A 23,856-nucleotide genomic window follows, 5' to 3' on the forward strand; every position below is an offset into this window, starting at 1 on the left:
TAGAAACAACCCCATTATCTGCTCGTATACTTGGTATAGTACTTCAACTTCCGGGTTGGCGACTCAGTAACAAACAAAATGCCATCTTCGTAATACAAAATTTATTTTACAAAGCCATCTCGCCATTAGATTTCTCTAATTTCAGAATAGTTCAAGGTGGCAATATTCCATTGCTTGTTTACATCTCAGCTACAAAAAGAAATCTACCACAAATTTTTCGAAACTGAAATGAGCGCATGTCACACTCTTGTTAAATACATTGGGTCAGGTATTTAAACAGTCTAACTTAGGCCCCGGCTTAAGATAATCAGTGGGCCTCCAAATATGTTTATAAGTGGTTTATTTTAAGTAGATAAATAGTTTTCTAGTCTGGGATGCAAGCCTTCTTGTTACCGTCAGCAGTAGACAATGTTTAGATATGATTGTTGGCAAAATTGGAAATGGCTTAGAACGTGGCTTTGTTAAACACAGTCTAAATTTTCTTTTAATAACTGACCCATTGTGTTTAAATCTGGCAAAGTAGCCTAATTCCATCACTGCAGAGGAACTCCACTATTTCCTAACGTGAATCACTAGAAAAAACCTGGGAACCAGATTTACGAAGCCCTCCCGAGTTAAGATGTATCGTAAGTATTCTCATTTGTTCACCAGGCTTAAAATGTTACATCACATTTCCTTTCATTGTGCATTTGCCATTCATTGACATTCCAATCTAGCAGTATGCAGGATGTTTGTCCCATGAACATAGTTTAATGGCCCAAGCTCCCAAGAGTCTCCTGTAGCTCAGTGGTAGAGCATCCAAACTAGTAATCGGAAGGTCATAGGTTCGACTCCTGATAGGAGTACTCGGAATTTCTTTTTTCCGAGTATGTACATCATTCTTATCGTAAGTATTGTTTCGTAACAAAAGTCTCTTGTCATTGTATAAACAATAGACTATTGTTCAGAAACAATACTTAGGACACATCTTAACTCGGGAGGGTCTCCTGAGTCTGGGTCCCGGCTTCTGGTGCCAAAAGTTCCGTTTCGATTCTAATAAATAACAATAGGGAGCTTAAGCAACGACGACGGCAACGGCAATGAAAACGTCACCTGAAAATATATTTTTATTTCATTTGTGCTACTTCGCGATTATTTCAACTCGCTCAATTTTTACTAAAATGGCAAACTATCCAAGAACCAAATTGGTAGGAGTGGCGTACAAGTTAAGAAAGAAAATGAAAAATTCCCCGTCGTGCGTTCACGTTCTCCAAAAAAACTTAAATGTGGTCATTTCTCGTCGTTGTTTTGCAGAGGACGACAAAGAAATGTACCAAAATATAAAACACACGTGCAGAGCGATTGTTTTTGCTCATCATTAAACTTATTGTTTTGCGGCGTTGTCGTTGTCGTCGCCGTCGTCGTTGCTTAAGCTCCCTAATAGCGACAAAGTTTGTGACAACAGCGTTGTTGGTTTTTTACATTTTTTTTATCCTTTGCTCTCAAAGGCATAGCACCAAGCAATCAACATTTAAGATTTTTCTAAATTTTAAACTACTGAAAACAATAGGAAAGTACTGTTAACGAGCTTTGCTTTTAAATGCAGACAATGGGTACACCGTGGGGTGTTTTCCACAGCCTACAATTGCGAACTCCATTACACAAGTCGAAATGTAGTTATGCGAATCCAAAGGGGAAAAGTCAAAGATGGTAATGTTCTTAAGATAATTTACATACCCAAAACACTTAAAATCAGTGTTTTCCCCGACTGGAAAGGGCCATAGATGAAGTTCATCATTATTTCCCTCGAGTGCGCTAGTTTTACTTCCGTATCAGAACTCGGGGCTAGTGCATCATGTAAGCCTGCACTAAACATCTCCGGTCAGAAGTGGTCTTTGGAAGGGAGAGCGATTGAGATCTCCACTCATCAATTAATCTTTATGGTACTGAAAAACAGTCAAACGTTCATGAATCAAGTTTTTCCTCAGGGACTGGAAGTGTCTCAGCCATAAAGATAAGAATCTGTGGCAAGCAAACGCTATGCGTTACGCAGATAAAGGGCACCATTTTGCAATTGATTATGATAGCAAGCAGAAAAATTACACAATCGTATTTACTGATCCGTATTTAGACACAGTTCTATAATTTTAAGAGGCACTCGTGCACGTCATTGCTCCTTTTATATCCACGTGATTATCACGGGAACAACAAGCTAACCTTACCTGGGTAGCACGTGATATCTCTTGCCTCGCAATAAATTATACTTTGCATGCTTAGAAAATGGTCATGCAAAAAGTATACAAAAGGCTGTGGAACTTGTACGACTCTCGTCGAACTACATATATACAATTATTTTTGTGAAATTGAAAAAAGAAGAAACTGAAATATTTGCTATCAAACGTGAAACATTCATTGCCAAAAATTCATTTCCAGTTGTTTGATTGAATCAGTGATAGTAGCCATCCCTGCCGTAATAGTTGCCCGCAGTGTCACCGTACCAATCTTGCCCCTGGTAGCCCCCCTCCGTCTCATTCCCGTACTGTTGCTGATATCCCATGCTTGCATCTCGATCATAATAAGGGTCGGGGTACTGGTTCTCATTTCCATACCCCTGGGAGTACCCCTGGTTGAGGTCCTGCCCAAAATGTCCATAGCCATACTGACTATCTTGGCCCGCATACTGTTGGGAGTACCCCTGTTGGTGATAGGGCTCAGCTGGGTAACCCTGCTGGTGCCCATACATTCCAGACCCGTAATTTTGCTCCTGCTCATATTTATCCTCGTGTGGGTAGTACTGCTGCTGTTGCTGCTGGTCATATTGTTGCATCTCAGAGCCGTAACTGGACTGATAACCTCCGCTTCCTTGATATGCTTTTGGTTGTGAAGATTGGAAAGCTTCATGCAGCTTTTTGCCGAAGTCAGGCGCATTTCCAGTCACTGCCACTTTCCTTTGATTCCCATTCGAGTTTCCCTGCCGTGCTCCTGATAATCTTTGCTCACCATGTTGTGGGGAAGCTTGCATGGCACCCTGTTGCTTCTGTGATGCACCGAGCGGAGCCTGCAATATAAAGTAAAGTAAGGTAAGGTAGGGTAAGGTAAGTTAGGGTAGTTTAGGTTGGAGTAGAACAGAGTAGAGTCAGTAATGGGCTCCTGGTAGAGTAGAGTAGAGTAGAGTAGGATAGAGTAGAGTAGAGTAGAGTAGAGTAGGGTAGAGTAGAGTAGAGTAGAGTAGAGTAGAGTAGAGTAGAGTAGAGTAGAGTAGAGTAGAGTAGAGTAGAGTAGAGTAGAGTAGAGTAGAGTAGAGTAGAGTAGAGTAGAGTAGAGTAGAGTAGAGTAGAGTAGAGTAGAGTAGAGTAGAGTAGAGTACAGTAGAGTACAGTAGAGTACAGTAGAGTACAGTAGAGTACAGTAGAGTAGAGTAGAGTAGAGTAGAGTAGAGTAGAGTAGAGTAGAGTACAGTAGAGTAGAGTAGAGTAGAGTAGAATAGAGTAGAGTAGAGTAGAGTAGAGTAGAGTAGAGTAGAGTAGAATAGAGTAGAGTAGAGTAGAGTAGAGTAGAATAGAGTAGAGTAGAGTAGAGTAGAGTAGAGTAGAGTAGAGTAGTAGTAGTAGTAATTGCTTTATTTGCATGACCACAAGATTTACAGTATTGCAAAAGCTTATATAATCTAATTACTAACAAAAACAGTGTAAAGTATCATAACAATATATAATTAATTCTAAGTTACATCATCAATATCCAATAATAGCCTGTCACGTATAATCATACATGAAGAAATAAACTTCATAACCAGTTTGTTTACATTATAGTCTTCAGAGTTCATCAGTAGTTTCACAATGTCTGATGTCGATTTCGTTTGAATATCAGGTATCATTTTACTTATGTCTTCATAGAATGTCTGCCTCTGTAAAGAGTAGCAACTACATTGAAACAAGAAATGAGTTTCATTTTCCACTTGATTTGATTGACACAACTGACATAATCTTAACTCTCTAGGAAGATGATCTTTCTGATATCTACCAGCTTCAATTCTGAGTTTGTGGTTACTTAATTTAAACTTAACTAGGTTTCGTCTATCAGGAAAATTTCTTAAATGAGTTAAATAATTAGACGAAGAGTATTCATTCTTGAAAATCTTATAGAACTCTAACTTTTTTGAGTGTTCAAGGTTGTGTTGCCAGAAACGTAGATACTTGTTTTTCATATTAGTTTCAATTTGCCTTATTGTCTCATTGCTAAAATTTTCAGGATTTAGATCAGATGGATAGTATTTTTCTAACATGCCCATAAAATTGGAGTAAAAACCGGAATTATTAATGGAGTGTAAATGTTTTGACATCAGAAAAGATTGCTTAACGATAGAGTCATTCTCCTTATTGTTTAGGTAAACAAAGTATTTCATAATTTTTTGGTTTATTGCAATAAGTAATGGATATCGCCCTAACTCAGCCCTACATGCTAGGTTAGAGGCTTTGTTGTTTACCTCCAAATAGCGTTTGCAAAACTTTAAATGTACTTTTTCTAATGGGGAATTATCCCATGTTTTGAACTCCTTCTTCGTGTACATACCCCAAACCTCACTGTTATAGCTTAAGATCGAGAATATCATCGTGTCGAAGATCTGAGATGCTGTGTTGGGATTTAGTTTACTGAGGAGTGTGTGTTTTTGGATGTTAGAGAAGGCGTGCATGGCCTTTTCTTTTAAGTGATCTAACGCAAGAGTGAAATTTCCTGTTGGGGTTAAACGAGTTCCTAAATAAGTGTATTCCTGAACAATTTCAACAGGTTCGGTGTCTATTTTAAAATTAATGTCAACGGATTTCTTTGAGCGTTTTTGAAAGATCATTACTTTCGTCTTCTTAGGATTGATTTTTAGCATCCATGATTTGCAGTAAGAAGATAGCGTATTTAAACAGTTTTGCAATCCTGTTTTGGATCTCGACAGAATGATTAAATCATCAGCATACAGAAGTGAGTTTATTTTCGTTCTATTTGGGAGGACAAATGGATCAGAAAGCGCGTTTTGAAATGAATATGGCAGATTGTTAATATAAAAGTTAAATAACAGAGGACTTAGAATACACCCTTGACGGACACCCCTGGAGTACGAGAAAGATCGTGTTTTGTTGTCTCCAATTCTTATAGAACAGGAAGAATTACAATAAAGAGTTTTAATTAGATTGTAAAATTGTCCTCCAATGCCAGCACCGAGTAGCTTATAAAATAAACCAACGTGCCAGACGGAGTCAAAAGCCTTGCGGAAATCTACGAAACAGGTATAGACCCTTTCTTTGTGATAGTGAACGTATTTATCTAGCAGGGCGCGAAGAGTAAAAACATGGTCTGCAGTGCGGTTTTCAGGCAGAAAGCCAATTTGTGAGTTATGTAATATTTTGTTTTCTTTTAAATAAGAGTGTAGACGTTGATTTAAGATTGAGCAGAACAGTTTTCCGAGGCAACTTGATACACAGATGCCCCTGTAGTTTGTCGGATCATTCTTGTCACCAGATTTGTAAATGGGGGTTATCAGACCTTGGCACCATACATCTGGCATCTTTCCAGATTTTAGGATATGATTGAAAAGTTTGATGTAAAGAGGCATTAGTGTTTCAAGGCTCGCTTTGATCATTTCGTTCCTTATTCTGTCGGAAAAGGGCGATTTCTTATTCTTTAATTTTTTCACAGCTTGACGTATTTCCTGTTGAGTTATTACTTGGTCTAAGGAGTTAAGTTGGTCTTTTTCTTTTTCTAATTGTTGTAGCTCATTATAAATTTTTTCTTGATGTGTAGATGGTTTTGGCTCGTCGGAGTGTAAATATTGAAAGTGTTCTAACCATTTGTCTTCTTGTATTGAAGGAGGATTTTTGTTGGGGATTGTATCATCTATCGATTTAAGACAACTCCAGAACAATGATTTGTCAGGATTTGATGATATTTCATCGAGTTCTTTTGTTTTTTCTTTCTGAAAATTTTTCTTTTTTAAATCTAGGAGATTTTTGTACTCGTTCAACGTTTGGTGAAATTTTTCGCGTATTTCGGAGTTGAGAGGATCGCGATGCTTTTGATTTGAGAGTTTTCGTACTTCATGTCTTTTTAATCGGCATTCGCTATCAAACCATTTCTTGTTTGAAGCTTTCTTTATGCGTTTAGGAGGCTTTTTTTATTCTAATCTTGAGGCAAAGTTTTGAAGAGTAGAGTAGAGTAGAGTAGAGTAGAGTAGAGTAGAGTAGAGTAGAGTAGAGTAGAGTAGAGTAGAGTAGAGTAGAGTAGAGTGATGATAAAGTGATTGACGGTATTAAATCCAGATCAAATGTTGTTTTATCACAAATAAAACATACACTGTTTTATTCCGAGAGATAAGAAGTAGTAGGAAAGCGCTCGACATCATAACTGTCTAATAACTACAGATCACAACACAGAAAAACCAGCGCAACAAACTAAACTAGTCAAATATCTCCGGTTTCTTGATAGTGGCAAGAGACACAAGGAGTGCTTACCATTTACGCAAACCACCCGGATAGAAATTTTCAGCATAAATACGAAATGATTTAGCTTGTCTTGACAGAAGATGGATAACATGCAAAATGTATGAACAGCAGCTGTTAATCCCAAAAGGAGCAATAAAACTTCGTCACTTTCACCAGAAGCCCATAATTTCGGAAGTACTCCAAATGGAATGATGTGTACCATTTGATTTTCCAACTGGAATTTCCGGGTTTTCCATGTAAATGGTAAGCACCCCTTGGTTTCTCTCCCAGTATCGGCTTCGTTTTCTGTAATAACTTGCTGTTGGATGCTACTATTATTCAATATACAGCTCGTTGGGGGTGGGGGACAATATAGAGTAACGTTTTGTTCTCTTAAGAGAAATAGCGACATTGAAATAGAAATCCAACCACCGAGCAAGTTTGCTTGGTTAAAAATAAACACGTTAAGTAACGTTAAATATCTATACACCTTTATAGCAGGGACATTGGACACTCCCTGGAGTAAAGGAGTCTTCTCTGTTAACGGCCCTGCCCCATCTTCCTTGTCGCCCGGATGCAAGTCTCTCCAATATTGATCCAGAAACTCTCCCAAGTGCTCGCAGGCATCTTCGAAGATGGCTTCATCAAGGACCAAGTCAAACATTTCCTGAGTTAAAGAAATGGAAAGAACAAAGGCTCAATTAATACGTTGCAACTCTGTTGCGTCGAATGGAATTCGTTTCAGTAGAACCATGAGATATATACCTGGCTGGTCTTCGGCACTAGGTCGCTATTCTCAACCGGTCCGTAAAAATATATATAGTAGTAAAAATATACCTCATTGCATTGTGCAAGTTTTTGAGCAGCAACCACTTGCGCTCCAAGATTTTTCCTTTTCGATCCTCGCAACTTGACAAGTTTTTCCAAAATTGAAGGATCCATTTTGATGTAGATAGAAATAGGAGCCAGCGAGCAGTCCAGTAGCTGCGAAGGATGGTTTATGACGTCACAATCGATAACCACCATGTTCAGAGATTTCGTTAATTCGTAGATCCGCTCCACCTCTTTTTGAACTTCAGCTAGTGTAAAAAAACAGAAGAAGAAGAAGAAGAAGAATAGTTACTCAAAGCAATCCATCAATCGGCCAACCTTTCGACCAATAGATCAATCAATTAATCATAACTACTGTATAGCAAAATTCTCGAATCTGATTGGATATCAGCGGGCATGATTCATTAAAATATTAGTCGCTGATCAATCAGTCAGTTTGTCAGGCATCAGTTACTCAGTCAATCATAAAACGAACTACCGACAGGTTGATTGATTACCAACCAATCAATCAAGTAGTCAATCGGTCGACCAACTAATCAACTTATCAGTGACTTAACCAATCAATGTATTTGTTTCTCTCGTAAAGGACCGCCTTTCCTGATCCTTTTTGCGTGTAACTTAAGAGTGATTCCGGTGAATCATAAAGTGCGACGGTTTAAGAGTCGGCAAATGTGAACGATCAAAAACCATGTCGTTCTGTGTGTTCACAATCGTGAAGAATAGAAGAAGTACTTATTCTGCTAGTCATCTTATCAATTATTATGCGTTTTAGGCAAACGCATAATTGAAATACTCTTATAGCAAGAAAGAAATTTCATTCTATATAAAAAAGTAGTTCAGGCACAGTCTAAATTACCTTTCCAAAGTACAAAGGAAAAGCCTGAAACTTTGGCTTCTCCTTGTCAGTAGAGCATAATTGTTTAGTTTTAATTGTTGCAAAGGTGTCTTCTAAATATTTTGGCGCAACGATTCCACTTGAGAAATGCGACTGGGCATGTGCGGACGGATAAGCCAATCAACATAAGCAGTTCATATGGCTCACCTGTCATTCGTTGACCTCCGGTCTTCGCGATGTTGAATCTTTCTTTTTCCGAAGGGTTGCTTTTTGACCGCTTTGACAAACCAATGTCCGCGTGAGTTCTATACACTGAAATTCTGAAGATATAAAAATATGCAAAAACTGAGATCGCAACTGACTTTAAAAGACGTTTAAGAGAAAATTTTAATTTAAGACGAAAACGTGTCTCCTTCGTGGTCCGTTGCAGGAAATTATGATGTCACATGACGTAGGAATTACGTCATAACTTCCAAATGGCGGCCCATCTTCTACTTCCGGATGAAAAAAAAATTAAACTTATTAAGGAGCTCTATCGCATTTAAATTCGGAATGATACTGGATATCTCTCATTGTTTCTTTGTCGTTTGAAATTAAAACTAAAAGAGATCAATATGTTCATATATTCTATCGCAAAGCCTTATTGTATGTCAGACCAGTAGTTAAAGCTATGTGCTCAACAAAATAGAAGAATCTTTTACCCAAGTATATAGATAACTCCTCATAAACACGCTCCCCTTAGGGTGTCACACAGTTTACTTTGGAATGGAACTCCCCCAAAACTCTTAAGGTTGACGGAATTAAAGTAACTTACTTTCCACTAAACCTCTTCTTCAAAAAGTTGTATAAAGCTCTGTGCATGAGATCAGTGACCTACGAAAGACAAATGCAAAAACAAACATGATCAGTTCAGGAGGTAAGCATTGTAGTGGTCGACCTCAACGTACGTATACTGACCCAATCGCCCAGTCATTTGCAATGCTGGTGTGGCTGCATTTTCAACAACCATTTTTCGAGAATATGGAGAAACTGGTAGAACTTTGTTCTCATAAAGACCAATGAATAAGAGACTGTCTTTTCTGAAGTCATGGTGCCAGGAATGTTTCATGCGATAAGGTATCTCATATGTAGGTAAATTATGATCATCCGGGTGAGTGTAGTCTACACTCACCCGGATGATCATAATTTACCTGCTTTTGGCATGACTCTTGGGCTTATACCATTTGCAATAATAAAGTATTTATTCCTTCCTTGCTTCCTTCCTTCCTTCCTCCTTCCTGCCTTTCTTACAAGACTGAGGACGTTGATTCCTTCAAACGACATGGAAACAATAACGGAAAAAAATCTCTATCTTTTAGATCTGAGGTAAACGTCTAGAGATTTTTTTCTTACGTCATACCTAAGAGCGATGAAAACATTCAGTATTTTCATAAAAACTGCACGAGACGTTCGGAAGAGCCACAAACACTGCCGCAAATAGAAATGGAGAAAAATATGAAGTTTAGGTGAGGACTCTGGCGACCGATTCATGAAGCTATAAGTCTTGCTCTTTTTCTTCTTTATAGTGTAGGATAAAGCATTTGTACCGAAAACATGCAAAGGACACCTGCAATTGTAATCCCTTTGCTAAGAATTTTTCCTTGTTTGCATGGAATCAGGGCCAGCTGATTAATCTAACCTTACCTCGTAGCCTCGGAGTGAAGGGCCGATCACTATAATTGGTCGAGTGGCGGGGACGACTTCATAAGGGGGAAACGAAATCTCGCTTGATGAACTCATCGATCCCTGACAAGTACCAAGAGTGACATAAAAAGAACATTAAGATATGAAATAGAAGGATTAATTTCATCTTAGTGCAGGGACAGATTTCACTGAGGTAGACGCTTCACAGCAAAAAGACTGAAATATTCATAGCAATATTAATATAAATGGGCGTTCGATTGGTCAAATTCCTGGACTACAAGCAGTCCCTTTCTGGTTAGTCGAGAGTGCGCTAATAGCGCAGCGAGACGTTCGCTCCAGTTTTTTTTTTTTGCGCTCGGCTATTTCGCGCGAGCTCTCGACTATCCAGAAAGGGACTTCTTGCAGTCTATCATATTCCGAAATAATGATACAATACACTGGTTAATATAAGGTTTCTGGAACAGAAATATGGCTTCTGAATATCATGAATATCATGTATGAGCAAAAGCTTGTAGATAGGTCATAAACTTACCCAAAACCTACTAAACGTCCTAAACTTACATAAAACGTCAAGAAATCAAGACTTTTCAATTGATGCCTATCCCGGAATATAATTATCGAACGCGACCTTGAAATTACAAAGAAAAGGGTTCCACCGTGCATTTAAAAGGATGGTAGACACGTCATGGTTTATAGGGTTAGGTTAGGGTTCCTGAAGGACTGGGAATAGGAAAGAAACCTTAACTGCAGACCTTAACCTGAATTGGGTAAGTTCAGGGAGCTCATGAAATTGTCCGATTTCTCGGATTTATCTATATGAAAGATTACGGATTATGTCGCCATGTGTCAGAGCTCTGAAAAAGAATAACACGTTTGCATTCATCTTATATTTTTTGAAGAAAGTAAAACAGAAAAGCAGCTGGCAGACGATACCCAGGTTCAAGTTTCTGAACAACCTTTATCTCAACTTGGCAATCAGCATCTTTTTAGAAGTTCCTCTTTTCAGTGCAAAATTAAGATCAATTCAAACCAGTCAGAGTGATTACTTAATTGCCCCTGAATAAGCAGGAAATGACATTTCCCAGTGCCAAATTTCAAGATGTCTCAGAGAAACATACCCATGGAATCGCATGGATTCTCTGAATACCTCCAAGTTAATAAGTCATTTCCTAAGAAACTCAAGCTACCTAGTCCGAAATTGTCATTGATAAGATTTTTTCTTCAGGGACGTGTGAATATGATTTCGAAATGTCTCTGTGAAGCGGAGCTTTGGAAAAAAAAAGACATGGATTTTCAATAAATATCTCTTCTGAGCGCGCGTGCGCTACCGTTGTCCTAACTTCTGACCATCGTGGAAAGTCGATAGAGTAGAGGTACTAGAATCTAAAAGGTAAGAAACAGTTGACCAAACCTCATTGGCAGCTGGAGAAATGGTAATTTAGATATGAAAAGTTCATAAAACTTTCATAACTGACAAATCCTCCATGTTGTTTCATGACAGTTCAAGAATCGATTCACACTAGTGAAAAGCATGTTGGAATTCTAAGATTCGAAATATTTCATCCACGTGAAGCTCACCCGATATTCGTTTTTTCTCGTGATTGAAATTAGAATGCATTGCAGCTTTGTATTCGGTGAGTTTACGAAGCCAAACATGTAATGTCATACACGACATCAATATGCGACAAAAGAAGAAAAGAAAAGATGTCCCTACCCGTTCTTTCCCCACGGATTGTCCACGCGCCAATGAGGGTTCTAAAACCTTTTCTCCTGGATGCCGTAAATTTACTCGACTATCACCTTTGTCGTTTTCAAGCAACGTAAAAACATGATTTGTTGAAAAGGTAAAAGTGCCTTTCTTTAGCGGGAGGCAAGAAGCGCGTGTCATGGTAAGATGGATCGAGCGAAGTGAGTTTCCTAATGCCTAAATCATGCATGTTTTTTCTCGAAATAACATCGACGTAGAATGAAGCGTTTAACTCAAACATTACTAAGTAGACTTACGCATTTAATTGAAGTGACTCCATGGAGTAGTCAAGGTAAAATTTTCACCGCCTTTAGCCAATAAGAATGGAGGAATTTTCGAAACATAATTGTAAAACAAGCTAATGACTTCTCGTGGCAAAAATTGTTAATGTGCAAATTACCCGTGTTTGTATAGTTGAAACTACTTCATTGGATCGGACGAAAGTAATTCAAGGGGAATGACTTAAGGTGTCTCTTCATTCTTGGAGCGACAAGAAAAGAATTGTAATGTAGAGAAAGAAGTCTGGTTTATGTTGGTTTGTTTATTCTCCTTTTTTCCTGTGAAAACGCTCGTTTGCATGTGGATTATTTTTAAAGTTGCATCATGCGATACAACTTTAAAAATTAATTTCACTAAACAACAAAGAAATTCAGAACACTTCATTTGTAATTGGTAAAACATAATTTCCCAAAAACAAAAATAAACTTTTCCCATCCAACTTTAAAAGCATTCCCCTTTTACATAATTAATTACAATAAAAAATTAAAGACCTCAAAGTTCTCAGTTTGTAAATAGAAACTTTGAATTTCCTATAATTTTAATTTGGAATGTGTTTTTAAGTTAGTATCCAGCTTACCAAACTCTTATTCTTCTTCTTTACAATATCAATTCTAAAAAAATATAAAAAAAACTCCAATTTCTTCAAAGTGTATTTGAAACATTAATTTCCCTGCAACAATTGGGTATTGTTGTTTAAACATAAACGGGAGTAGAAAATACGCGTTATTTGTCTAGCTTGAACTTTTCAATGTAAGCATGAAATCTGTCAAATTTCAGTTTCGCGTGTGTACAGTATTTTAATGCCAGCCTTGTTATATTGATGGAAACGGTAGCTTTTAGTAATCTTCACATACCAATGTTTCCTTTAATTAAGATTATGTTAATTGCCAGTATAATTGGTCCCGATTTCAAGAACCTTGCAAACATTTGAAATTGAAATAAGGGAACCGTTAAAGGAGGAATGTTGATTTACTAATATGTCACAATCAATGTTTGAATCTCAGCTTGTTGTAAATACAACTACTTTTCTCATTGCCTAATAGAAAATAAAACATCCATAGCGAAAGCCTGACCTTAAGAAACAAGTAGCTTGCCAGGCTAAAATTGAAAAAGCACTGCCCCATGTTCATGAAGAATCATATGTACAAACTATTAAATCAAGTCAATTTTGGAATTATCTTGTCGTGGCTTTTCTTCCAGCCGATAAGTCGAAAATGTTTCAGCTTTGTGTTTTTAAACAATTAACTCAACGAGACTGTTTCCTTTAAAATATTAAGCCCGTCTTACATTATTACTACCGTCTGGTCGACCTCAAGCTGCAACAAATCAATTTTTAACTTGACCTTGAAAAATGATAAACTGATTCTCACTTGAAAGGATATGTCGCTATCAATTGGTCAACACATGAAGTACATTCTACATCCTGTTGTTGTTTTTGTACATTTGGCAACATTTAAGTTACTAGGATTTTTGTTCTTGTCAGGAAAAACTCCTCTGTGATTTTGCTAATTTGTGCTAATGGTAGAAATAGCTTTTTTGCAGGTTATTTCTATGTTACAACCTTCTCATCTTTTCATATAGTTTTCGAAAGCCTTGCGCTTCAACTATAATCGGCGCACTTTACAGTCTTTCGTTTCTTCTCTCAGTTTCTTGTAATTCTAAAGGTGTGTTTGACTTTCAGTTGTTTTGGTCATCTTTCTCTTTATTCATTTATGACAGACTGCTTGACCAAAAATATAAACATCTTCACAAGCGACATCTAAAACGTTCCGACAGTAATGGCAGCAATTCAACGTACTTTTGTTCTTGTATATTTTTTTTAAGTTCTTCAAAAGGCGTCAGGGTGCGTTATACTTGGTAAATCTTTGTCTTACATAGTCATGTGAGAGATGTAACTTCAGCTCACTTAACACAATCTAACTGTTTTAAACCGTTCTAGCTCAAGACCGGATATGAGAAAACTCTATCCGCGTGGACTATCAATAACTTTCAATCTTTATGATTTTTTGCAATATGAGAGGAAACGCCTCCAAACTCTGCGAACTTTTCGAGAATTTATCTGGAAACAATTGGGTGTGGTAGATCCATGTTCGTTCAATTTGATGTTATTACAACAACGAAATATTGACAACAAGTTTTTGAGAAATTGGAATATTCCTTTTATAATAATCAAATAATGTTCTTAAGGTGAATGTTATGTTTTTATATCATTATAGCGTTTTCGTTTGGTTATGATTACTTTTTGGTCAATTTTGGTGTGCTGACTTTCTGAAATTTTAAGGAAATCCAGAAATCAGGGGGCTCATCCAAGATGGCCGCTGTTTGGAGATCATGACGTAATTCCCACGTCATCTGACGTCATCACTACCTAAGGCGAACTTAATGGGAAACATCCTTGGAGGAACTATTTAACCTCCACGTTTCACTGGCACAGATCTAACACTTTCGGAGTTAGGGATGGGTGACTGAATCCCCCTTCTCATCCAAAGAAACTGTTAAAGTCGCGCATGCGTAAATGTTACTGCAAAGGAAATCTATAGGAGCCTACAATCTTCAGGTTTTTCGCAATTTGGAAATGATGATGAGGCGATATTGAAAGTATCATTGAAATTCGTCTTCATTTGTACTTGAAACTTAATTAAAAAAAAAAAAAACTTAAAATATCACTCCGAAAACGTGCTGAAGAAAGATAAACAAGTACAGATTTCTGCTGTGCTTATCTAATTTGGTACATAAACCGACCGCTGAGAAAAGTAAAACTAATAACTTTAAGTTACTGCGTTTGTCTCAAGCAAAAGGAAATATTTGAGTCTTCTACGGGTCAGACTTTTTGATGCCTATTCCCACAGCGTTACACATGTTCAATGTTTGTATTTTTACGAAACGTCCTACAAATAAGAGCAAAGAAACTTCTCTTTTGAAATTTTCTTAGTTCTTTGTAAATTGGGTTTATTTTAATATGAAAACAGAAAAGAACAACTTTGAAAGAACAAACACAAAACACAAAGGTGTTTTGATGGTGAAATATTTTCTCTGTTAGGACGAAACAAAACAGCACACACAAATAATAACAGAGGAAGGTTCTTGCAAGTCGATTTAATTGCTTTTTAATTGACTGTCGCGACATAAGTAGAACACGGTACTTCATTTCAGACTAAGCTTCCGTTTTTCATTCGGTTTAATTGCGTAATCGCGGTCAAATTGCTTACAAAGTATATATGTATAAAATGATAGAAGGAATTAAAGTAGAACATGCTAGATAATTCTAAATTAAGAAAAAGGTAACTTTATCTTTACCAAAAGATTATATTAAAAGTTTGAAATCTTATGCGGGCGTAAACCTTGAACATTGAATAAAATTTTTTTCACTTCCGGACTGAAAAATAGCACATGAGCCTGGGAACGAGATTTTGCGATTTTTCCCTCTGTCGCACTAATTTTTCCACAACTTCTGAAGCTTCACAGACATAAACAAAAACCAAATAACGTTTGCGGTTTGATACGTTAATTTAAATCCTCAGCAAGCTAAACTCACCCCCAAAATTTCTCGAGTCAGGTAGGCCAAAACTAAAAAAAAACATCGCCAGCTTAATTCCCAAGCCGTCAACTACTTGCTGGGTTAGATAATCGGCCTTACCTTAGAAGAACTGATCGATAAAAGTTGACTGCCAATGAATTTGTGGATTCGTGCCATAACATAAGCATAAGCAAAGACTATGAATCATTGAGAGAGGTGACAACAATTGATGGAGTCTGCTCAAAGCACGCAACCTAAAGTAAACACAACACATTTCCTTTATCTCCCCCGCTGCTGTCGTGTCTCGGAAAACATCGGTTTTAACTGATAAACGTCCTTGATTTCGTACCTCTAGAATGTTCCAGCAAATAATATTATTAAACTAAATTTAGGAAATTACTGCTAAGACTCGTGATTTGAATTTTCAAAGTTTGGTTTTAAAGATTTCAAAAACTGGCACGTTTAAATTAGAAATACCTAAACGAACGAGACGTTGTATTGTGTGAGCCTATCAAATTCAAAATTTAAGTGCTCTTCGATCGAACGAAATACATTTTCAATTTAAAATGATAAAGATAGGTAAATAAATTTGAAGAGGATCCACTGATTGTCAAAATAATATTTTCGTTTTCAGTTTCAGCAGTTCTTCAGTGCAGACAAATCATGTCTCGTTGCATATTATTTTTATATTTCTATTTTAATTTAGATTTTAAACTCCAGAGTCAGAAAAAGAAAAAAAAAGGCGATAAGTAGCTTGAATTTTCTTTTTTATATGTTAATATTGCGTCTTGTAAGTTTTGCCATCACATGTGGAATTTGACGTAACAGTACAAAAAATATTCATGTAAGCTAATGTTATCTATACCCCCGTTTTCCTCTTGCACTTGACCTAGTTGCTGTTTCAAAATTAAAACAATAAATTGAAGATAAAAAGCAAATTGGTGAGTAGCCTAAAGTGTGTCACATTGCCAATTCCTAGGCGTTCAACGTGATCGACGCAGCACGTGTTGCATTCCTAAATCTGACTGTCGATGACAGATGTACCCTTAACTTCTATGGTTTATCCTATAATTCTAGGAAGCCTATAGTTAATAAGCCCCCGGCTTCTATATAGGCTTCCTAGCCTTTAACCCTTTTAATATTGTAAATAGTTAAGTATGAACATTGTAATAGTAAGAATATTGTGTGTCGTCTATAATGTATTTATGTTGTATTTTTTTGGTTAATGGCAAAATAAACGAATTGAATTGAATTGAATTGAATTGATGTTTCGACAAATTGAACATAGGAATATTTCGGACGCATGGACGCAATTATGTTACATACTATATATACTATTTTGTCTATTCAACCTGATATCAAGCAAATATTGGCTGTCTATTGCTGATATTTCCAGTCAGACGTTTAGGTTATCACAGACAACAAGTCTTTTAGGAATCTTTCTCGATATATCAACAACCATTGTTTAGCATTCTATAAATATTCCATAAAACTACCGGACACAAAAGAACAATTAAAGTTTTAATGGATAAAAAGAACGATGCATTATTGTATCCTTATTTAGGCACGTGAACTAAGCATCCCATCACCTACTTCCTCACCTACTTAAACTTACCCAAAGTGCAAACTGTGTGCTTTTTCTGAATGTTCATGTGAGAGTTTTTTCAGTTAGTTTAAACTAAATTCAAATTTGGTACGTTTTTATGGCTTCAAAATATATGATTACTATAGAGAGTTGAAAGAAGATGCTCACTATTCGCTAAGTAGTTGGATTCTCACGTGATGTAACGTCATCAGCGGTTGGGAGCTTCAAACGAAACACTCTTGGACTTACTATATAATGTCTGTTGCTTTCGTAACAGATTTAGCTCATGAGTGGTATGTGGTCTTGAAGGAATAGTTATTAAACAATTTAACAATATAACAGTAATTATACAAAATGGGATCATTGGATAATGCAATTCCAGAGTTTTTATTGGCTTAGCGTTCATGGGATATGAGCCACTATACCATGCCCGAGAAATGGCGGCCATTAGATCGTCTTCTGATCGTTCTTGGAAAATGAAATCACCAAGGGGAGCAGGGTTGGCGCAGTGGTAGAGCACTCGCCTTCCACCAATGTGGCCCGGGTTCGATAAGTCATAAGTGGGCTGAGTTTGTTGGTTCTCTATTCTCCTCCGAGAGGTTTTTCTCCGGGTACTCCGGTTTTCCCTTCTCCTCAAAAACTAACATTTGATTTGATTTGATTTGTGTTGTGTTTAGTTGAGTTAATTTGAATTGCTTTGATTTAAAAGGGGATACCCTCGATAGGGATAACCTCTGGTATCTCCTGTTCATCATGGTATCGATGTTTACATTGATCAGATTGAATAAAGCCTTATTATTATTATTATTATTATTATTATTATTATTATTATTATTATTATTATTATAATTAATAATAAATATAATCTTTATTAACATATACCAAGCAGCTGAAATTGTTATTTACAATTCATTCCGATTTCGAGACTAATTTTCGAAGAACAAACTTTTCAAAAGAAAATACGAATGTCATAATAATAATAAAAATAATAAAAAAACAACATCTTAATCAACATATTCCAAACTATTATTATTATTATTATTATTATTATTATTATTATTATTATTAAGAACTAGCGATATAACCAAATTTTAATAAAAATGTGGTTAAAATCATCATCATCATCAGCCAACTGCGCTGTGGTTAAAATGTACCGATAAAATATCCCATATGTGAACTGCTAACGAAAGATATGATGAAAAGACCATTGCAGTATAAACAAAGACTGGAAATTAGATAAAAGATCACCCATTCTGATTTCCTGGCCTTATATAATAATTTCTGCTGTTGTTGAAATTATTGTTTTCTCTGCTTTGTTTTTGTTTTCTCGGCTCATTATTGTTTGACATGCGTCTCGAATTACTTTCTATATTTTCGGGGTTTTTTCCCCATTGTGTTCTGTCATTGCTATCTTTCTAATCGGTTTCTCTTTTTTTCCAATGTGTTCTGTCGTTGCCATCTTTCTACCTGGATGACGGTTAATTTCATTCTAAGGTTGGTTATCAGTTAAGAAAGAAATATTCAGTCATCGTACGTGGTTTTACTATAGTGTAATTTGCGCCAAAAAAAAATGTAGCATCGCAATAGATACAGCTGAGAAAGATGCTACCAGCTCCCTACCCCACACCCAACAGGGATTTAACAGCAGACTTGACTGCTGCAGTAAATTAAAGCATACGAGCTTAATTATAACAATATTCGGCAATGTTACCTTGTCAGCAGTATTACAATGTTTTAAATCTCTAAGTAGCTAGCAAAGAAACGTATGATTATCTATATCTTCACTGAGAACACTTATGTAACTTGTTGTATAAGTTGCATAAAATGACTCTCATTTGGGTTTCAGTGAATTAATGAAACCATGTTCTTCACTTAACAACATCTTACATCGAAGAACAAATAGCAAAATACAGTTCCCAGCGTGGTGCCATTAGAGTGCACCAGCGAGAGAGATGTAAAAACATGGCTCGCAAATCAACACAAGAATTTGATTTTGAGTCTGAAACAGTCTCGAGGAGTCCATCATGTTACTGACCACAACAGTACCGATTTTGAAATAGTCTATGAATATAGTCTGCTGATACGAAAATGTAAATAAGTATAAACATGTGTTATGTACAGCCTAAAGTAGGTGTAGTCGATTGATCTGCAAACACTGCGAAATAACCAAAAATATGAATACCAAAATTACACGGCGCTCGGAGCTGTTATAACCAGTGGTCGCAGTGTAATAATTTATCGGCAAAAATTGAATGGAAGTCAAAGAAGCTGTTGTGTATTAGTGAGACACAAGTGTGTTGTGTAAATTATATTAGATTAAAAGCTGTGGTTACGACAGTGCGGTGCGATATACGTGCGAAAAAGGAAATACAAAACACCTCGTACCAAAATTTCTTTAGATAAACGTCATTTCGGTGAAGGCGAATCTAATATATGGCGATATAGTCTGTGAAATAGAATTGCGACCGAGACCTTATCAAAAAACGTATCTGCGAAACAATATCGCAAGAAGATGTCTCTGAAGAAAGATTATTTGAATGCATTTTAAAAAAGATGTCTTCACAAGCCACTGGATGCCAAAAGCTTTGTTTGAACTCGTAGAAAATAACATTTCAATACGGGAATTTTCGTCGAAGCGTCTTCATTTCTGGAGCTTATTTATCCTTTTAGCAATGAAACACTAACCTGGTACCTGTGCCTGCCGAAGGCACGAAATTCCTCGTCGCTCATGGCTATTTCTTAGAAACGTGATTAAGCTTTAGTCGATGCTTTGTGTGGGTTCTCATAAAAATTCATAAGAATCTCAAAAGCAGGTTTAGCTTCCCTAATTTGATCTTACATTTTGTGACGTAAGCAAAATGGATGACATTCGGGTGAAACATAATTTCTGAGAGCGACCCTTTAACGTCAAAACAAACAAACGACCATTAAAATAAGAAAACTTGAAAGCTAAGTATACGCGAATCGCTCGAGAGAGTGTGGTTACACTGCAATGTTCTACGAATTATATCCTGTACTCAAAAATCGACAATTTTCTTCAAAAACATGACACTTGCACGCCTTAAGTTGCGTTTCTCGCCTCGATTATAATACGCGTATTTCGATAGCACAAATCTCCCGCGGTTTCACTGAAAGCCGGCGAACCGGCATTTAAATTTCATCTATCGCTATGGCAAACATTCCAGTAGAACTTAGAACATTCTGTTACTAGTTCATTGACCAAGCCTTTCATCTTGCTCTATTCAAAAGCACTTTGCCGGTTGCGCGCACGCCAGGCTATACACACCGGTAAAGAACATTTATTTGCGCGGAACACCTGCGAGCGTTTTGAGCCAAACTTCGCTTGGTCCTTACTTACGTATTTGCCTCTGCGTTGGACAATAAATGCAAATTCGACAAAATTGTTTTCCCCTGTGCTTAATAATTGGGAATGCTCCCAGCTGGAAATCGCGCCGACAAATAATGACAAATTGAAGTTGCCAAAGTAACCGAAAGCCTATCCTTTGTACGTGGAAATAAAAATCGAGCTGTAATGGATATACATATTTTTTCGTGCTTTGTGACTATAAATCTATGGCTGTTCCCGATGCATTTCGCTAAAAACGGAATTTTGTTTTTATGATTATTATTTTTATTTTTTGCTTAAATGACAATGTCTCACTAACGGACTGAACGGATTTTGGGCTTTAATCTTCAGTATATGCTGCGAAGAATAATTCAACAATCCTGTTTTCCCTGAGGTATATTTGTCGAGTGGTTGAAGCAAGCATTTATTAAATTTTAAAACCGTCTTTGACCTCTGTCTTTTAAAAGCGTACCTCAGCTTTTAACAGCGTAATTTATAAACTAGATTGACGAAACCGCAGAGGCTTATAGCTTTTGTTCAAATGTTGAGAACTGGAAGCATCTAAGAAATCTCGCAATTTTCACAACCCATCTTGTCTCTCAGACGTCCGTTGTTTCACACGCGTAAAATAACAAGAAAAAAAGTGAAATTATAATGATCAAGTTTAAGGAATCAAAATTGAACGGCCACCACTCTCGCGTAAATAAAGAATTATACAAGGATCTTAGAGAGATATACTAGCAACAGATAAGACGAATAAAATTTTTATTTGTAACTCGTTGTTTTGCCTCATGAACGAGGAAGCGATTCGACCACATTTGGCGGATCAAAAACAATGCTTAAATCGACCAAACAAGCATTTTATTCCGGGACCATGGAATTTGAATTTTGGGCGACTGCTAAACGAAGATATTTTAACAAATTTAGTCTCTGTTATTGGCATTGTTAGGTATAAACTTTCTCTCGACCAACCGAAGAAAAACCTGATTTAAGTTCTAGCTAGTTGATAACCCATTTTAGCCTTCACCGCATAAACGTCAATTTTTTCGCTCCCCAGATATTTTTTTTTTCAGTTGCTATATAATAATTAAGGACCGAACTCCTAAACATAACGTGATAATGTACCTTTTCCAACTTAAAGAAGTTGAAGCACGCGAGATTAGCATTTACCGAGAAGCAAATTAGAAGTAAACATTTTCAAAATTCGGTTCGTGCATATATTTAAGTGAATAAACCTCATTACTCTATTGCGGCTAGTCTTTCGATGTTATTTCGGAATCGTAAAATAACACACTTATTTCTGAAGGCTTAGAATGAACGGTGTTCGTAAAAAAATTGTTTGTTATTGACAACAGTAAAAATTCATCCCGAAGGCAGCTTTATTTACCGCTAGTTCCGGTTTACGACTCAATATTTTTGGATTTTCTACGCACCATTTTGGCGCAGTGGGTGACATTTGAATGAAGTGAATTTATGCGACTTTTTTATTTGAAGTCAATACGCGGAAAGCGTTAAAAAATGCCTGCCTTTTCAAGCATATATTTTTCCTAAACGCCGAAAACCCAAATCTTAATTTTTCTTATAGCGTCTGCCTTGTTTATCATCATTGACAACTCTCATATTTAGAAACTAGATTATAAATTAAAGGATTTTCTCGTCAAGACTTACCCTTTTGCCGATTAAACTCCTTTTCTGTGTCATTTGATCGAAGCCTTCGAAGGCATTTGCTGCCATCGAAATCATGTTTGCCACCTAAATCGAACCGCCAATATGAAGCTATGAAGTAGCGCTCAAGCCACACTTTTGCACCGCTTGTAATGTCATTAAAATTGAAGTCTTCGGTCACTGGCATCAAATATTCCTCTGGAAAATTCACTGATCAGCAGCAAAGAAATAGTAACATCTGCTTGGTGGAAAATTAAATATTCATGACGTAATTCAGTGTGGGTGATTTTTTTTGTCATTTATTATGACTCCTGTGAGTTTGATGACCCAATTTAAATTGCCAAAGTGATATATCCTTTCGATTCGTTGGTGTACTGTTTCCATTCATTTGTTCGAAGCCTTCATTTCCATACTGACCACTTTGCTGGGTTCCGTGTTTGATTCCGCTTCAAACGAATAGAATGCAAATAAACTAAAAAATACATGTTTTGTTTTCTCATTGGCTATTTTCTCACTCTTACGATGTTTAACGCTAGCAATTGCAATACAAACCGAGCAAAGTGCCCTGGCAAAGTTTTGGCGCTAAATACTACCTCTCCTGCGACTGTGGTTTTGAATGTTATTGAATAATCCGCCAGCGATTCCGTAAATTTGAATTCGAAATATGTTTGGTTGTTAAAATTCCTCCCAGTTAATATGTGTTTAGAAATCCCTTTTATGATTGCTCAAACAATTTAAAGTTTACCGCAAGCAGCTTATATCTTGAGTGCTTCACTACGTACGTATTTCCACAACTGATACTCTTGTTTGAGCACAGTCAATTTACAGCCGATCTGCGTTTAAAATAAACGATAAAATCCGCCATCGTTTTCTATTTCAGTTTTTCACAAATTATTTAAACTTTAAAATAGAACGGCAATTCGTCATACCGCTTCGTCACTAGAACCCAGGCCCCTGCAAAAAGCAGCACTGCTGCTTACCTGAATTTGAAGCCAAATCTGATCCAATATTTTGCCTCACGGTATGACAGCGATTTATGTTGAAGTGTAATATTCTCAGACACTTTCATTGGTATTTTTACACTACAGAGATAAATAATAACGCCTTTGTTTACCTTCTAAGCGAAGAGGTAATTAACACAATTAAAAACTGTGTTGGCCGTTTCATAGTCTACAAAAAGTCTTGTTTTCAGTAAGGCTTTAACATCAAAGTTTTCAGCTCTTATTAATAAGACCTAATAATGCGTTGGCAATCTTCTCTGTGTCAACAAGTAAAGTGCCCCCAGAAGAAAAGAAAAAAAGAAATTTTAGTTGGGAAGTTACCAAAAATGCTCTCATTAAAGAAAGGTTTCTTGTTTTACAATCAACTTCCCTCATTACGCGATCTGATAATGCTGACTTCAGCAAACTTCATTGTTTGCCGGAGATCTTGCGTTTCCTTGGATACCGTGTGCGCACCTGAACAGTTTAGGACGCACGGGCGAAATTGATTTCTGGGACATTTCGACATCATAAGCTCATCTGATTCAACTTTTTGCTTTACCATACATAAAGCGTAATACATTAAAAACAAATAGATAAAATAGCCAGGTACTGAGCCGATTAACAAAAACTTCAAATTGATATGCTGTTAAACCTGGATTTAAAAGTGCGTTAAAATACTTTAGTCCTTGATAGCACACAAAAAACTATCTAAAATTGACAATAATGGTAAAATATGGAGCCGACTGGACTGCCGTATAAAAAAGTGGTTCTGTAGTACAGCGGAGTGAAGAGATATTTAACAATTATCCTGCGAAATCGCGCAGCTGCGTAGGACCATCTAACTTCAATCAATCAATCAATCAATCAATCATCCGTTTTTTATACACAATTGGTAATTTAAGCATAAAATCAGTTAGAAAATTATGCTTGAGGCCGGTT

At 36.7% G+C, this 23,856-nt stretch overlaps 1 protein-coding gene across 4 annotated transcripts; it reads right to left on the reverse strand.

Annotated features, from left to right (window-relative positions):
* Positions 1-82: 82 nt before the first annotated feature.
* Positions 83-22,160, reverse strand: LOC146484671 (uncharacterized). Of its 4 annotated transcripts, none has more exons than XM_085104777.1 (7): positions 21,938-22,160; positions 9,796-9,897; positions 8,927-8,985; positions 8,320-8,432; positions 7,284-7,525; positions 6,937-7,113; positions 83-3,037 (listed from the first exon to the last, which is right to left on the reverse strand). In XM_085104777.1, exons 1-7 carry the CDS (start codon positions 22,010-22,012, stop codon positions 2,426-2,428), a joined length of 1,380 nt encoding a protein of 459 aa, XP_084960903.1. In that variant the 5' UTR covers positions 22,013-22,160; the 3' UTR covers positions 83-2,425. The 4 variants fall into 4 exon arrangements, with proteins under 4 accessions (XP_084960903.1, XP_084960905.1, XP_084960904.1 ...); XM_085104779.1 differs by lacking the exon at positions 21,938-22,160 and adding an exon at positions 19,609-19,704; XM_085104778.1 differs by lacking the exon at positions 21,938-22,160 and adding an exon at positions 15,459-15,530.
* Between the last annotated feature and the right edge of the window lie 1,696 nt (positions 22,161-23,856).

This window comes from Pavona decussata, unplaced genomic scaffold (assembly GCF_977016875.1).
Source record: "Pavona decussata unplaced genomic scaffold, jaPavDecu1.1 SCAFFOLD_32, whole genome shotgun sequence".
Lineage (NCBI taxonomy): Eukaryota > Metazoa > Cnidaria > Anthozoa > Scleractinia > Agariciidae > Pavona > Pavona decussata.